The 17,807-nt window shown below is 47.6% G+C and overlaps 1 protein-coding gene across 2 annotated transcripts in view; it reads left to right on the top strand.

The window, feature by feature from the left end:
• LOC132379400 (solute carrier family 2, facilitated glucose transporter member 5-like) overlaps positions 1–17,362 on the top strand; it is a 71,859-nt gene extending 54,497 nt beyond the window's left edge. For both annotated transcript variants that reach the window (XM_059947201.1, XM_059947202.1), the window contains 5 exons: positions 1,834–1,935; positions 5,126–5,195; positions 11,819–11,946; positions 15,448–15,724; positions 17,071–17,362. In XM_059947201.1, the coding sequence (XP_059803184.1) occupies positions 1,834–1,935; positions 5,126–5,195; positions 11,819–11,946; positions 15,448–15,702 (555 nt within the window). In that variant the 3' untranslated portion in view covers positions 15,703–15,724; positions 17,071–17,362. The remainder of the gene's footprint in view (positions 1–1,833; positions 1,936–5,125; positions 5,196–11,818; positions 11,947–15,447; positions 15,725–17,070) is intronic.
• The last annotated feature ends 445 nt before the right edge of the window (positions 17,363–17,807 follow it).

The following is a 17,807-nucleotide window of genomic DNA, read 5'->3' as shown; positions in this document are numbered from 1 at the left end:
CAGCCTGTATCCCATTCCTGGGGATCTGTTATTCTGTATATTAAACCCCTGAACTCCTGGCTTAGAATCTGCTCTCTAACTTATTCTCAGGCAGATGCTATTCTGTATAAACATCACGGTCTCCCCATTATTCTTCACATTTTCCAGTGGATGGGCATTTCCCTGACTGGCCTCTGAACTCACTGTGGTGTTGATCCACACCTGTCCTGTCTCTTGAATATAAAAGTAAGGGTATAATGCTGATGCTGTATAAGGCATTAGTTAGACCATAACTGGAGTATTGTGAGCAGTTTTCAACAGATTCAAAGTACATTTATTACCTAAGTTTTGGGCCCCATATCTGAGAAAGGATGTGCTGGCATTGGAGAGGGTCTAGAGAGTTTCAGAAGAATTGACCCCAGGAATGAAAGGATTAATGTATGAGGAGTGTTTGATGGCTTTGGGCTTGTACTCGCTGGAGTTTAGACAAATGAGGAGAGAATTTCACTGAAACTTAACAAATATTGAAAGGCCTAGATAGAATGGACGTGGTGAGGACGATTCCAATAGTCATAGAGTGGTTACGTTGAGTTCTTCTCCGATCTTGGCAATTTACTTAAACGTTTCATCATCATATGAGGAGACATCAGTGTGCTGTTGATTGTAGTGTGCCCTCCAAATGTTTGGCCTTTATACACATCAATCAGCTGATTGGTTGTCATCTCCAAAACTCAATTGTGATGTAAGGAGGAAATCTCATTGCTGATTGGTTGTGCAGTGAACTTTATGCATTGTGGTCTGGAATTTTGCCCACATTGGCTCATAAATGGAATCGAGGTCAACATGTTTGTTTTCAGAATTGATCGTGGAAAACCAGGCTTCCAGGAACTCCCGTGCATACCGCGTGTTCACTTGCGCTATGAGTCTCACTGATGCCCAGTGGAATTTGTGCCCCCCACCCCTTGATCTTCATGGGTAGAGACAAGGGAGAGTTGGTCATGCCGCTTCACAGCCAGCTGATGTTCATGGATCCTTGTGGACAGTTTCCTCCCAGTTTGGCCAACGTAATGTGTGCTGCAGTCCTCACATTGGATTTGATGGACCACATTGGTCGTCGAGTAGCTTGGGAGAGTCTAGGACCACAGCCTCAGATAATACAAGGATGTCTCTTTAGAACAGAGATGAGGAGGAATTTCTTCAGCCAGAGGAAGCTGGAATTGAGGAGATTGAGAGGGGATCTGATTGAAACGTTTAAGATAATTAAAGGATTTGATAGGATTGAGGCAGGAAATATGTTCCAGATGTTGGGAGAGTCCAGTACCAGAGGGCATGGATTGAGAATAAGAGGTCAGTTATTTAAAACAGAGTTGAGGAAGAGCTTCTTCTCCCAGAGAATTGTGGAGGTGTGGAATGCACTGCCTCGGAAGACGGTGGAGGCCAATTCTCTGGATGCTTTCAAGAAGGAGCTGGATAGATATCTGATGGTTAGGGGAATCAAGGGATATGGGGACAAGGCAGGGACTGGGTATTGATAGTGAATGATCAGCCATGATCTCAGAATGGCGGTGCAGACTCGAGGGGCCGAATGGTCTAGTTCTGCACCTATTGACTATAGGATGGTGAATCTGTGAAATTCATTGCTGTGGAGACCAAGTCACTGAGTATATTAAAAACGGAGGTTGATGTTCTTGATTAGGAAGTGTCAAAGATTATTGGAAGAAGACAGGAGATTGGGGTTGAGTGGGAAAGTAAATCAGCCACGATTGAATGACAGTGCAGAGTCAATGGTCTAAATCTGCTCCTACTGTTTGTCTTATGATTGTTCACAACCTTTGTGTTCCCTTTGTGACTCAGAGTTTAATCGTCGAGAGGGTGGGGAGACGCCCGCTTCTGATCGGTGGATTCGGCTTCATGGGATTGTCCAGTGCCGGCATAACGATGACGTTACTGCTTCAGGTAACTCCGCTCTCTCACGTGTTTACAAAGCTGCACTGATCACTGCGCACAGGAGCTCCACTCTGTCCAGGCTCCCACTCACCCTCCGGCCCCACACTCACCAAGCTGAGCCGGAATGAAAGGGAGTTCTGCATTCAGAGGTGGCACAATAGCGTTGTGGTTAGTGCAGCACTATTACAGCACCAGAGCCCCGGTTCGATTCGCACCAGCTGCCTGTATGCTCTCCTCGTGAACACGCGAGTTTCCTCGTGCATTCCAGGACACATTGATTGGGGTTAGTAAAGTTTGGGCACCAAAAGTATGGCAACACTTGCCGACTGTCCCGAGTGGGTCAATGACACATCACAGTTGCAAGATTGGGAGATGGTGACTTAAAGCTGAGGTTCATAGGAACTTTGCAGAGGGTAGTGAATCTCTGGGACTCTCCTACCCGTGGAAGTTAGGAGGCTCAGTGGAGACACCAGAGTCTGTACGTGCTGGACTCTGGATAAACTCAGCAGGTCAGCAGCATCTGTGAGGAGAGAAATATTGTCGGTGTTTTAGATCCTGAGGCAGACTTTCAACCTGAAACCCCAACAGTTCCTTTCCTCCCCTAGATGCTGGGATGCACAGGACCAGAAGAAAGCTGCAGAGGGTTGTAAACTCAACCAGCTCTATCAGGAGCACTTGCCTCCCCACCATCGAGGACAGAAGGCGATGCTCCAACCACCCAGGGCATACCCTCTTCTCATTCTCTACCATCAGAGAGAAGGTGCGGAATCCTGATACCCCAGGACATACCCTCTTCTCATTACTACCATCAGAGAGAAGGTGCGGAATCCTGATACCCCAGGACATACCCTCTTCTCATTACTACCATCAGAGAGAAGGTACGGGAACCTGATACCCCAGGGCATACCCTCTTCTCATTACTACCATCAGAGAGAAGGTGCGGAATCCTGATACCCCAGGACATACCCTCTTCTCATTACTACCATCAGAGAGAAGGTGCGGGATCCTGATACCCCAGGGCATACCCTCTTCTCATTACTACCATCAGAGAGAAGGTGCGGAATCCTGATACCCCAGGACATACCCTCTTCTCATTACTACCATCAGAGAGAAGGTGCGGGATCCTGATACCCCAGGACATACCCTCTTCTCATTACTACCATCAGAGAGAAGGTACGGGAACCTGATACCCCAGGGCATACCCTCTTCTCATTACTACCATCAGAGAGAAGGTACGGGAACCTGATACCCCAGGGCATACCCTCTTCTCATTACTACCATCAGAGAGAAGAAACAGCAGCCTCAGCGTTTCTCAATAGTGAATGAACCTATGAAAACTACCTCATTTTTTGCTGCTTATGTAAAGTTTTGTATTTCTTGTTGTAATTAATTGTGTTTTATGCAGGTGGGGTGGCATTGTGATGGGGTGGGAGGGAGTGAATAAAGAGAAGGGATATGAGGTTGGCGTTCAGCTGGGTTGGGAGGAGGTGGGGTAGGGTGGATGTGATGGGATGGTATTTCGTACGTATTGTACCCCACAGCTGCCACAAAAACAACAAATTTCATGACGTGTCACTGATAATAAACCTGATTCTGATTCCGATTGTAATCGAGCCACGAGGTTCCTCCAGCAGACTGGGTGTTGTTCGTAGAGGCAGGATCACTGGAGAGGGAGATAGGTTTGTCAGAATTTGAGTGCTGGGCAGACTGGCAGGCAGGAGGAGACAGATTGTCCTTGGGCAGGGGGTGGGATGAGGGTCAGAGTGGCCACTCCTGCCCTTCTTGCTCTACCTGATCTAAGGATGTCATGAAACGGCCCTCAGCCTCTGGACAACTGTCCCAGCAGTAGAAATGTTGACGCTTCTAGGCCTCTTGTGAGGGAGGTGAGAAGGGGACATTCCACACCGAGTGAGGGTGGAGGGTTTGTGCTGTTAAAGTGGAGAGGGTTAAGAGAAGATTGACCCAAGTTGTTTAAAATCATTAATGTTTGGTAACTGTGATTAAAAATTATTAGCAACACACACAAGATGCTGGAGGAACTCAGCAGGCCAGGCAGCATCAATGGAGAGAATACAGTCACCATTTTGGGCCGAGACCCTTCATCGGGTCTGGAAAAATAAGATGAGAAGTCAGAGATAGAAGTTGGGGGGTGGGGGGACGAAGAAGCACAAGGTGGTAGGTGATAGGAGAGAGGAGGGGGTGAAGTAAAGGGCTGGGAAGTCGATTGGTGAATGAGATAAAGGGCTGGAGAAGGGGGAATCTGACAGGAGAGGATAGAAGACCATGGAAGAAAAGGAAGGGGAAGGAACACCAGAGAGAGGTAAGAGAGGGAAACAGGAATGGGGAATGGTGAAGGATGGGGGGGGCGATTACCAGAGGTTTGAAAAATCGATGTTCACACCACCAGGTTGTAAGGTGTTGCTCCTCCATCCTGAGTGTGGCCTCATCGTGGACTGACATGTCGGATTGGGAATGTGTGGTTATCGGGAAATCTGGCATTTACTGGCCCGGACAGATCAATTGCAGGCGTTGGAGAGAGAATTACAGAGTTGTGGAAGTGACTGGCACAGGGACACCAGGTCCCATTCCCAATCCGACCTATCAGTCCATGCCCTCCTCGACTGCCACGGAGGCCACATGCAGGTTATACCTTGTATTCCATCTGGGGAGCCTCCAATGTGATGGCATGAATATCGATTTCCCAAACTTCCAGTAATAGCACTCCCTCTCCTTCACCAGTCCCCATTCCTGTTTCCCTCTCTCACCTTATCTTCTTATCAGCCCATCACCTCCCTATGATGCTCCTCCCCTTCCCTTTCTCCCTTGGGCTTCTACCCTCTCCTATCAGATTCCCCCTTCTCCAGCCCTTCATCTCTTTCACCAAACAATGTCCCAGCTCTTTACTCCAACACCACCCCCTCCCAATTTCACCTATTACCCACTACCTTGTACTACTTCCTCCCCTCCCCCCACCTTCTCATCTTTTATTCCAGTCCTGATGACAGATCTCGGCCTGAAACGACTTCTCCACAGATGCTGCCTGGCCTGACGAGCTCCCCCAGCATTTGCGCGTGTTGCTTTGATCGTTATTACTCGGTTCACCGCCGCACGCTGTCTTTGTGGAGTTTGGTTGCGGTTGATATGACCTGGGGCGGGACTAGCTCGCGGGTGACTGACTCCCACTCTCGCTGTGTTGCAGGTTCCCTGGATGCACTACGCTAGTGTCGCCTGTGTGGTGGGGATCATCACTGGCTTCTGCATCGGTCCAGGTATTGGACTAGACTTCTGAGACCAAAACCCACCCCATCCTAATGTCAGGCTTCCTCTTTTCTCTCCTCCGACCGCAGCCTAGTACCCCTGTACTACCGTATCCCAATTTCACCCTCCCACCTCCTTCTACCTCAACCCTCCTACCCCTTTGCACCACAACCTAACCCTTATCACCATCCATCCAGTTACCCCAACTCCCACCCCATCCTATCACCCTTCCACCACTCTCCCCTTCCCTCCCATCATCATTCACACCCTCCTACCTTCTACCACCGCAGCCCACCCCTTCCATCCCTCCCACCTTCTCACACCCTTGCTCACCTCAACCCACCTTCCCCCAGCCTCCCCCAGGGTGACCAGTCGCATGTGTTCTCCTCAGTGTAGGGAGAGTGGGCTGGGCTGACGAGGATCAGGTGGCTATAACCTGGCCCATTAGTGTCCACTCACCTGGGGTCTTTGAATCTCCTTCCACGAGCTCCTGTGTAGGATGGCAAAGGCCCAGAGGGGGTTGGCGTGGGAGAGGGGTAGGAAGTTAAACTCTGACCCACTCACAGGAGCTCAAGTTGATCATTGTGAGCAGAGTGCAGGTCCTTGCTCCTGGTGCTGTCCTCCCACGTCCGTCCTCGGCTTTCTCCGTTGCTACCGAGAGGCTAGGCACAACAGAGGAACGTCTCGCATTGCACTTGCAGTGCAAGGAGGAACGTTAAGTTTCTCGGATCAGCTGATCCACCTCCCGGATGCTCTGCACCCGTACGCACCCCGTATCCAGTCCTTCTGTTCACCCCTCTCACCCTGTACCCCCAACAAGAGAAAATCTGCAGATGCTGGAAATTCAAGCAACACACTCAAAATGCTGGAGGAACCCAGTAGGCCAGGCAGCATATGCGGAAAGGAGTACAGTCAACGTTTTGGGCCAAGACCTCTCGGGCTGGTCCCTCTACCCCCCCCCCCCCCCACACACCTGGATTCCCTTTCAGTCCAATACGTGAAAAATAAACCTACACGTCCTGCCTCCACAGTCGCTGCCTGACCCCCTACATTATTTTTTTAATTGATTTTTTTATACATTTCTACAAACCAACTACAAAGAAAAAAAATCCAACAGCAAAATGAAGATTAATACAGTGCAAAATAAACATATCAATTGTATAATTCATAACAATAAGTAAAGAGCACCCAGAATAAAATCAAAAAGTTAGTATCCTCCTCTCCCTCCCACTATGAAACTCCAGGCCAACCATTACAATATGTAAAAAAAAATATAAAGAGACTATTCAACCCCCCAACAAAACTGTAAATATGAATTAAAAAAAGAATAATAATGCCAACTATCAAACTATAATGTAATTTCCATCAAAAAGAAACCGTAAAACTTAGAGGGGGAGAAAAGCTGTAAGTAAAAAGAATAAGCTTAATCTAAAGAGGAGTTATGAAAGAAAAGGTCCCCACACCTTTTGAAATTTTATGTCCAAATTGAGAAATGAATAATGATTTTTTTTAAAGGTCTAAACAGGACATAATATCACTAAGCCATTGAGTGTGAGTGGGTGGGGGGGGGGGGGCAACATTTCTCCACCTAAGGAGAACTAAGCGTCTAGCCAAAAGAGAGGCAAAAGTTAATGTCCGGCATTTAGTCAGACTCAAATGCATGTCGGCCTCACCCAAGGTACCGAAAAGGGCAATCAGAGGATTAGGTTCTAAGTGGCAAAAAAGAAGATGGGATAAAGATTTAAAAAAACTTCTCTCTACAATTTCTCTAAACTAGGACAAGCCCAGTACATATGGATAAGAGAAGCCTCGCCACCTTACACTTGTCACAAACAGGACTAATGTCAGGATAAAACTGCAACAATTTTGTTTTAGACACGTTAGCCTGATGTACAACCTTGAACTGTAAAAGACCTCTTCAACATAAAAGAGGTTGAATTAACTGACTTAAGAATCGAATCTCAAACCACATCAGATAAAGAAGTATTTAGATCATGCTCCCAAGCAGTTCTAATTTTATCAAAGGTCACTATTTTATCATGAATAAAAGATATTAAGCCTTTGCCCAATGGATTAATACAAAGAAACAGGTCCACAACGTTTTTCTCGGGCATCTCAGGAAAATTAGACAATAAAGGGTTAATGAAATGTCTAATTTGAAGGTATCTAAAGAAGTGGATTAAACTTTGCAGAGAGTTGTTGAAAAATTGCAAAACGATTATCTATGAAAAGATCTTCAAAGTGCCTAAAGCCCTTTCTAGAGCAATCGTGAAATGTTAACTCTTTCATAGAAGGTAGGTAAAGATGGGGGGGAGGGAGGGAGAGAGAGAATGAATATGAAGGCCAATAACTTTTCTAAACTGAGCCCATATTCTCAGAGTATGTCTATTAAGAGGATTAACAATTGGTCTAGGCAAGCAACAAGGAAGCGCAGATCCAAAAAGTGCAGAAATAAAGATATTCAGTAGGGTTCAACTGACTCCCTACGTTACAGTCATGCAGCTTGGAAAGAGGCCCTTTGGCCCAACTCTGCTAGTCCCAGTTGCCCGTGTTCAGTCCGTAACCCTCCAAGCCCCACCCCTCCACCTCCCTATCCAAATACCTCACAAGTGTTGCAATTGTACCCACCTCGACCACTTCCACTGGCAGCTCATTCCAGGTACTCACTGCCCCCTGTGTAAGTAAATTACCCCTCAGGTCTCTTCTAAGTACACCCTCCTTTTATCCTGTAATCTTCCAGGGGCTGTTTTTCTTTGTTGCAGGTTCTACAGGTGACTTCCAGCACCTGTGCCCCCTTCCTTGATCTCCCTGTTTCTACCTCGGGAGGCAAACTCTCGACCAACAAGGTGTCCATCTGCACTCTCCGCAGTCAGCAGCCCGGCCTGGCTCCCGGGTCCTCGTGACATAAAGCTGAGCAGAGGAGCCATCCATTTACATAGAACACATCCTCTTTAAGCAAAAGCCTTAGAGCTGATCAAACTGCAGACGCCTCCAGGAGCCCACGGTAGTACTGAGTCAGAGGAGACCAATCAGACAGCGCCACTGCTTCTGAAGCCCAGAGAACCCAGTTCAATTCCGACCTCCAACACTGTCTGCGTGGAGTCTGCACATTCTCCCAGCGACTGTGTGGGATTCCCCAGGGTGTTCGCGTTTCCTCCCAGGCTGGACAGGAAATTGACAGAAGCCAGAAAAAAGAGTCTGGGGAAGGCAGAAGATCCAGAGCTGGCGGGTGATTGATGATTCCAACAGAGTTTTGATGAAGGGTCTCAGTCGACTGTTCAGTTTTCTCTGCTGCATGACCTGCTGAGTTCCTCCAGCATTTTGTGTGTGTTGACATTTAGTTTCCAAATAGAAATGCGTGGAGACTGAATTCTGCGGGGAGGTAGCGGGCTGCAGTGGTGTGCCTTCGACCAGATAACTGTGGCAGGTTCCCTGTGACAGTCAGGGTCTGTTCCACCCTCTCTCACACGTCCAGCCAAACGCTCTCACATCGCTCGTATTGAGAAGGCCGTCTTTGTCGTGTGCTGTAGGTTTCCTTCCTCAGGTTGTCGGACGGGAAGTTTGCAGTGCCCAGCACATCCAGAGCCTGGAGGAGGAGCTGCCTCGGGCAGAGCCCTCGGAATGAGGAAGCCTCTGATTCACTGGGGTGCTCCCCCACTGGAGCCTCAGCATAGCTCAGCAACAAGGCTTAGACTTCAAAAGGGGATTGCACAGCGGCAGTCCATTCGGCCCATCCACTCCATACAAACTACATCCCTATTCATCCCCATTTAGAGTCCAGGACCAGGGGACACAGAATACAAGGACTCCCATGAGGAAGAATATCTTTCGCCAGTGTGTGGCAAGTCTGTGCTACTGATTGCTGTGGAGGCCAAGTCAATGCGTTTATAGGTTGATAGGTTCTTGATTAGTAAGAGTGTGAAAGGTTATGGAGAGAAGGCAGGAGAATGGGGTTGAGAGGGAAAATAAATCAGCCATGATCAAATAGTGGGCCAGACTGTTAGGGAAAAGTGGCCTGATTCTGCTCCCTCGTCTTAAGGTCCTCTCGGTCTATTCGTGTGACCCTCTGTCCTGTCCTCTGCTTCTCCAGCCTCCCCTTAAACACATCAACACTACCCACCCCCACTCCCCGTGGGAGTGTGCCGCACTCTCCGGAGAAAGGGGCTTCCCTGGAATTCCCTGTTGGGCATCTTGCTGACTCTCTGACACTGGCGGTCTCTGAGTCCCCCCTTTCCCACAAGTGGAAACATCCCCTCTGCTTCCACTCCACTGGCACCTTACGGACCCCCTCGGCCCTGTTATTACAGGTTTGCCCATCCTGTCCTGGGGTTTGTACGAGCCACACTGAGTGGGGAGAAGGGGCAGCCGAAGTTTTAAATTCTCCAGCTCCACCAAACTTGGAGTGTTGTGTTCAGTTCTGGTCATCTCTTTACAGGAAGGATGTGGAAGCTTTAAAGAGGGTGCAGAGGAGATTTACCAGGATGCTGCCTGGATTAGAGAGCAGGTCTTACGAGGAACGGTGAGCAGCCTAGAGTTTTTCTGTTTGGAGTGAAGAGGACGAGAGGTGACTAGGTGGAGGTGTACAGGATGATAAGAGGCAGAGATAGAGTGGACAGCCAGTGACTTTTTCTCAGGATCTGTTTACACTTTGACACAAAACAGTCTTTTTTTTCTGTTGATCAGTGTCCACTTTGATTCAAAGTTGTAAAACAAAGAAACATGAAAACTTCCGGGATGGTGGTGGTGAATATCTTTTTGTAAGCTCTGTGTGGGAGGAGGAAGTCAGAAGTAAGTTTCCTACAGAGAGTGGTAGGTGCGTGGAGCACGTTCATGAGAGAGAAGGCAGATACAACGGGCGTTTAAGAGATCCTTAGAAAGGCACATGAATGAAAGAAAAATGGAGGACTACCTGGGTTAAATTGATCATGGAGTAGGTTAAAAGACCAGCACAACATGGTGGGTTGAAGGGCCTGTACTGTGCCGTAGTGTTCTATCTTCTGTCACTGTTCCTGGCTGCTCTGATTGAAGGCAGGAGTGTACAGAACGCAGTATAACAGGGGCACCTCGGAATGATAAATGTGGGGGCTGCCGTTTTAGGTAGTTGATATATCGGTACTGTCCATGAAGAATATATTACATTTACAACAGAGAATGTATTCAGTGTAATTACATCTTTAATTAGTCCTTTCCATGCATCATTGTTTATAAACAATGATGAATATATCTTCTTTATTCTTAATGAACAATAGCAACTCCGGGTTCAGATCGATTTTATCACATTAAGTTCTGCCATGGCCATTATGCAAAACTGATGCAAATTTGGGCTAAATTGTTGCTGAACTCGCCCTCTGCATGTTAGATTGGATCGCTGTCTCCAACTCTGTTAAGTAAGTGGGCAGTTGGAAGGCCCTGAGTTTTGTTTTCTCTGTAATCTCCGAGTTGGACGTACGTATCTGTGGAAGGGTTGAGTAAGGTGGGGACAGAGGGAGCCTATATGTCTATTCAGTATCAGCCCTCCCCAACACCTACCTAACCCCCCCCCCACCCCCACAGGCAGCTACTGGGAGATGCGGTTTCCTAAGGTTACCAGGAACACAGACCTTTGTGTACTCATTGGAGGATTTATTTTAGTTTTATTTAGAGATACAACATGGTAACAGGCCTTTCAGCCCAGCAAGCTTGCATCACCCAGTTACACACATGTGACCTACCAACTGGTACGCCTCTGGACTGTGGGAGGAAACCCACGCCGTCACGGGGAGAGCGTACAAACTCCCTACAGACATTGGCAGGAATTGAACCCCCCCATGCTGGTGCGGTAAAGACGTTACATTAACTTCCACGCTGCCCTGCCTGGATTATCCATGTTTTCCTGGTCCTGTTTGTCAGAGAGCAGGTTTCTGTACCGTGGGAGTGGGTCAGAGCCATCACTTCTGTTAACCGACTTCTGTTTCTCATTACCCTCCTCCCAATCCTACATCCCTCCACCCTCTCGTCCCTGCCTCATCTGGCTGTGACTGTCTACCCCGGTCCCCTCCCCATCTATTGGTTTTGCATTGGCTGTCTAACACTGCCTCTCATCTTCTTCAACTCTCACTTGCCCTCCCTCCTCCACCTCTTCATCTGGCTCACTCCCCACCCTCTCTCATTCCTTACATTCTCCTCTCCATGGCTCCTGCATCCCTCTGCATTCCCATCCGCCTCACTGTCCCCACCTCTCCCACCCCCTCCTCTCCCCTTTCGCTCCCCCTCCCACGCCCTCCTCTCCTTCCCTCCCTCCCGCACCTCCTCCTCCCCCTCTCCCACCCCTCCATTCCCTCTCCCATACCCTCCTGTCCCTCCCACCCTCCTCTACCTCCCACCCTCCTCTACCATTTTTCCATCCTTCTATTTTCTTTTACTTTCTTCTCCTATGGTCTAACTGCTGACTCTTTCTCCTTCACATTCTCTCCATTCCTGCCCTCTTCAATCTCCCTCTCTCCCCCCCCCACCCATTTCCTTGCTGTCTATCTTTGCCACATTCTCTCTATTTGACCCATTATCTCCCACACTCACTCTGTTCTCTTCTCCCACTCTCTTTCTCACTTCCACCCCCCTCCCTGCTCTTCCCCTCCCCACCATTTTGGCATTCCAGCGGGCGTCCCCTTCCTGATGACAGCAGAGCTCTTCACCCAGTCCCACCGGCCGGCGGCCTACATCGTGGGAGGCTCCCTCAACTGGCTGTCCAACTTCACTGTGGGCTTTGTCTTCCCCTTCCTGCAGGTCAGTACGTTACTGCAGCTGGTTCAGGTTTGTTCAATCACATGTCCGGTGAAATGTGCTGTCTGCTGGGAGCAGCCCAGCCTGTCACCACCCTGCTGATTGCCCTCAAAGTCCCTCCTGTCAGCGTTGCCTGATTCGGATCTATTTATCACCTGGACATCGAAACGCACAGTAAAATGGATCGTTTGCATTAACATCCAACACAAACCAAGGATGTGCTGGGTGCAGCCCACAAGTGTCGCTACACACCGGCGTTAACACACCGTGCCCATAACAACACAACAAAACCCAACATGCCACTCAGCGAAACAACTCCCGTTCCTCTCCCTCTCCCACCCACAAAACACAGTCCTCTAACCCAGGACAGGCCATCTCCAGCCTCCAGCCTTCAATGGGTTCCTGCATTTGCAGACACCTGGCCTTCATCTCTGCTCCTCTGAATGCTGATTCCATCATCAAGGAACTCCCCACCCTCTCACTGCCGTCACTGGAAAGGAGCCTCAGGACCCACTCCACCAGGTTCGGGGGCAGTTATTACCCCTCAACCGTCAAACTCCTGAACCAGTGGGGTAACTTCACTCACCCCCACACTGAACTGTTCCCATAAGCTACAGACTCACTCTCAAGGATTCTTCATCTCATGTTCTCAGTATTATTTATTTATTTATTATTACTATTATTTGTATTTGCTCATTTTGTCTTGTTTTGCACATCAGTTGCTTGTCAGTCTTTGTGTGTAGTTTTTCATCAGTTCGGTATTCTTCTACTATGAATGCCTGCAAGAAAATTACTCCCTGGGTAGTATATGAAGACATATTTACTTTGATAATAAATTTACTTTGAACTTTGACCTTCGTGACAGCACTTGCAGGCTCCCCAGCATAATCCTTTCGACTTAGACAATAGACAGCAGGTTCAGGAGTAGGCCATTCAGCCCTTCTAGCCAGCACTGCCATTCACTGTGATCATGGCTGATCATCCACAATCAGTACGCCGTTCCTGCCCTCTCCCCATATCCCTTGACCCCGCTATCTATAAGAGCTCCATCTAACTCTCTCCTGAAAGCATCCAGAGACTTGGCCTCCACTGCCTTCTGAGGCAGAGCATCCCACATATCCACCACTCTCTGGGTGAAAAAGTTTTTTCGCATCTCTGTTCTAAATGGCCTACCCCTTATTCTTAATCTGTGGCCTCTAGTTCTGGACTCACCCATCAGCGGGAACATGCTTCCTGCCTCCAGTGTGTCCAATCCCTTAATAATCTTATTTGTTTCAATCAGATCCCTTCTCATCCTTCTAAATTCCAGTGTATACAAGCCCAGTCGCTCTAATCTTTCAACATATGACAGTTCCGCCATTCCGAGAATTAACCTTGTGAACCTACGCTGCACTCCCTCAATAGCAAGAATGTCCTTCCTCAAATTTGGAGACCAAAACTGAACACAATACTCCAGGTGGGGTCTCACCAGGGCCCTGTACAGCTGCAGAAGGACCTCTTTACTCCTATACTCAATTCCTCTTGTTATAAAGGCCAGCATGCCATTAGCTTTCTTCACTGCCTGCTGTACCTGCATGCTTGCTTTCATTGCCTGATGTACACATTGACTTGACACAAATGACGTCGTTCACTGTGGGTTTCAATGTATAAATCTATCTATCTAATCTATAAAGGTGCGTTGTACTCTGTATTTCATGGGACCTGTACACTGTATGCAGGATTGTTACATCTGCTACCACACGGTGTATTATCAGGTAACATAGACTGAGGTGTTCTGGGTGCTAATACGTTGTTGTAGGGAAGGGTTACACCCAGCAAGTTACCATGTGTCGTTAACCAATAATGCGTGGTGTATTGTAATCAGGGGTGTTGTACCTGTAGTGTGCATGTCAACATGTCGAAAAATACAGTGAAGCGCGTCATTGGCCTCAATAACCAGCACAGTACGAGGATGTGCTGGGGCAGCCCGCAAATGCCTCCATAGCATCCCCACCACTTACCTGTACATGTTTTGGAATGTGGGAGAAAACCTCACAGTCATGGGGAGAACATGCAAGCTCCTTCCAGTCAGCAGTGAGAATTAAACCCCAATCGCAGGTACTGTAAATTGTTTACACTGCCTTGCCACCCTGTTAAACCATGTGGTCATCTTAAAACTAGTGTCTCACTATGCTGGACGCAGTGACCCCTGATGCAGAAATCCGATGTAACAAACCACCTCACTGTCTGATAGAAACAGGAATACTGTACATTGTTGCATAATTGCAACAACAGAGGATTCCAGTTAATTGAGACACATCAGGGCCAATATATTTTGCTTCAATTAAGTGCCTGCCCCAATTAGCTGAACCTCAAAGGAAATAGTTTAAAAGGTATAAAAAAATGCAAACTATTGCTTAAATGAGTAACAAATTATGTATTTAAATGAAATACAGAACATATTAGAACACTATCAATACTACTACAATACTATAAAATATTGTATTAGTTCCTGATAGTTATTATTAGAGAAAATTGTACAGTTTGTTGCCATGTTCTTTTGATTGACTGCAAATGAACAAATTCAACACATATACCTAATGCAAATAATGGATTGCCTTCATACAATGTTTTCGATGATTGTGTCCTGCAAATTTTCATCTTCATTGTAACATTCAAGCTGATTGTCAATACCTTCAAATTCTTTGTAGGTCCTAAATTGTTGAAGTAGTGAATTGTTTCATTTTCACTCCTGGCATCTCCAGGCATGAATGCTTGAAACCTCAGAGAGCAAATCGGTTCCGAATTGTCTTGCCGCTTATTCCTCGTGAACTATCAGTGACAAACTTTACTGCTTTTTGAACAGAAGTACATGCAACTGGCACTAAAAACCAGTTTGCTCTAAGCATGGTATCGTGTCTAATGGCCACACAGTTACACGCGACTAACGCGAGTTAGAATCTTTGTCAACAGTCTCCTCTTCCAATTACACAGCATAAACGAAGGGAATCCCGGCTATTTTCATGATTAGTTTTTTTGTTCCTAAAGAATTCTCCCAAATATGTCTTCAGCCCCCTTTACTTCTCCCAGAGGGCGTGTTCTGGAGGGAGAAGGTCCTTCATGATGGATGCTGCCTTTTTGAGACCTCGCCTTTGGAAGACGTCCTCGGCGGTACGGAGGCAAGTGCCCTCGATGGAACAAGCTGAGTTTACAACCCTCTGCAGCTTTTTCTAATCCTGTGCCCTGACGCCTCCATGCCAGATGGCGATGCAGCCAATTACAATGTTAATAAATAACATGCAGAGGATAACGTACTCAGTAACACGCCGTGTACTACCACCGTACTGTGTAACTGTAACACTACATGCTGCTTTCTGTGTTTCGTTTTACTTCCTCGATGTACTTGTGTATGGAATGATCTGTCTGGAAGGCAGGCAAACACATGCATCTCAGTACGTATGACAATAATGAGCCAGTTCCCCGTGACCCATTCTCAGCTGTGAACCCCCTGCTCTGTTTTCCCAGATGTCTGCTGGTGCCTACTGTTACCTGGTCTTCTGTGGCATTTGCTGGCTCGTCTGCATCTATGTCCAGTTGGTCATTCCTGAGACCAAGAACAAGACGTTCATGGAGATCAGCCAGATGTTCTCCGCCGGCCACCCGGTGTCAAGGTCGTCCAGGTCCCGCGTCTCAGCCGACGAGCTCCAGCTGAAGAAGTTCAGTGGATATGGGACGCTAGATTCGAGTTCTTCATTCATTGAGAGTTCTAGATTTTTCTAGGAAGCAGCCTCAGCAGGCGGAGGTATGAATTCGGGCAAGATGCGGTGAACAGAGATACCAATGGAATATTGAAAGGCCTAGATGGAGTGCGTGCAGAGATTATGTTTCCTATAGTGGGGGAGTCTACGACCAGAGGGCACAGCTCAAAGTAGAAATATATCCCTTTAGAACAGAGATGAGGAGGAATTTCTTTAGCCAGATTGTGGTGAATCTGTGGAATTCATTGCCACAGATGGCTGTGGAGGCCAAGTCACTGGATGAATTTAAAACATATCGATAGATTCTTGATTTGTCAGGGCATCAAAGGTTCTGGGGAGAAGGCAAGAGAATGGCATTGAGAGGGAAAATAAATCAGCCATGATGGAATTGCGAAGCAGACTAAATGGGCTGAATGGCCTAATTCTACTCTTTTGTCCTGCTCTTATGAACCAAAAGATCCCATTTCCTGTCCTGTTTGTTGTTGTTCAGGTGCTAATTTGCAAGAATGTCCCTCACCTCCACACCTTGTCTCTCCACTGGGCCTCACCAGTGTGAGGTTGCTAAAGTTGAAACCTCTTCCCTATGGCACCTCTTCTGCTTCCCTTTCTCCTGTGGCCCACTCTCCCCTCCTAACTGATTCCTTTTCAGTCCTTTTACCTCTTCTATCACCTCCCAGCTTCTTACTTCATCCACCTCTACCTCCTCTATCCACCCACCTGGTCTCATCTATCACCTGCCAGCTTGTACTCCTTGATCTCCCCTCATCTTCTTAGTCTGGGTTCTACCTTTTCCTTTCCAGTCCTGATGAATGGTCTTGGCTCCAAACATTGACTGTTTATTCCCCTCCAAAGATGCTTCCTGATCGGGATTATGCAGTAGTATGACTCTTGACTCGCTCCTCATCCCACACCTCCACTCTCAATGTCCACACCTCCATCCTCCTCTCCCTCCTCACGAACCCCTCTTCCTCGGCCTCCCTCCTGCAAACCACAGGCTCACCAGTGTCGGGAGGTCCCCACTTCCTGGGCCCTCCCAGGGCTGGGACTGCCGTACCAGAATGGAATACTCTCTCACTTTGGAGTTAGACGTTTTGCGAGTTTATGATGACTCTGTTGAGTGGGCAGACAGTGTTTGGAGCTGGGACGGTCTGCCTGATATGAGTGGGTCAGTGCTTATCAACCAACCAATTTCAGTTTGACACATAGCAACACAGTGCAGGTAACACTCAATGTGTCTGATGGCATGTGTGGGGAGAGAGAGAGAGAGAAACAGTCATCAGAGCTGATGCAGTATGGACAGGCAACACCAAGTGTTGGCTTTGTGTATCTCTCTCCACACGCACTGTCCAACCTGGGGAGTGTTCCAAACATCTTTTTGTTTTTATTTCAGATTCCCAGCATCTGCAGGATTTTCATCTTCATTTCAATGGTTGACCTCATTGCCAGTGACGGGACCTCATTACTTGTGGTGGAACTTTATTTACAGTAATGGGGCCTCATTGCCAGTGGTAGAATCGTATTTCCAATTGTGGGACCATACTGCCAGTGAGATGGAGTTGTGCACAATCCTCTCCCATTTTTTCAGCACCGCACTGGCAGTGAAGTGTGTGGAAAATCCTGAGATGGTGGATATTACTCATAAATGTAAGGCACTGTTTCTATATAAAGGACACTGATGTTTTACCAACATGCTGTCTTGTGTAATTTAATGAAGTCCTTCTTGAGATCAGTCCAAGAGAAGAGTCACGACCCAGATCAACTGTCCATACGCCCACAGATGTTTCTCACCTGCTGAGTTCCTCCAGCAGTTTGTATTTTTGCTCCAGATTCTAAGATCCCTTGTGTCTGAAGGAGAATATCCAAGAGATGATGGTCAACGAGAATTGGGAGCAATTTAGCCAGAGTAACACAGCACAGAAACAGGCCCTTCAGCCCAACTGGTCCATGCCAGCCACAGCATCTTCACTGCTAATCACAGTTGTCTGCATTCACCCCATGACCCTCCAAGACCCGCTCCTCCACACACTTATCCAAATGCCTCAAATGGTACAGTTGCATCTGCCTCGACCACTACATCTGGTAATTCATTCCAGGTACTCACTGCCCTCTGTGTAAAGAAGTTACTTC

Source organism: Hypanus sabinus, chromosome 22 (genome assembly GCF_030144855.1).
Source record: "Hypanus sabinus isolate sHypSab1 chromosome 22, sHypSab1.hap1, whole genome shotgun sequence".
Lineage (NCBI taxonomy): Eukaryota > Metazoa > Chordata > Chondrichthyes > Myliobatiformes > Dasyatidae > Hypanus > Hypanus sabinus.
Note: the sequence above shows the minus strand (reverse complement) of the source record. Positions and strands in the feature narration are given on the sequence as shown.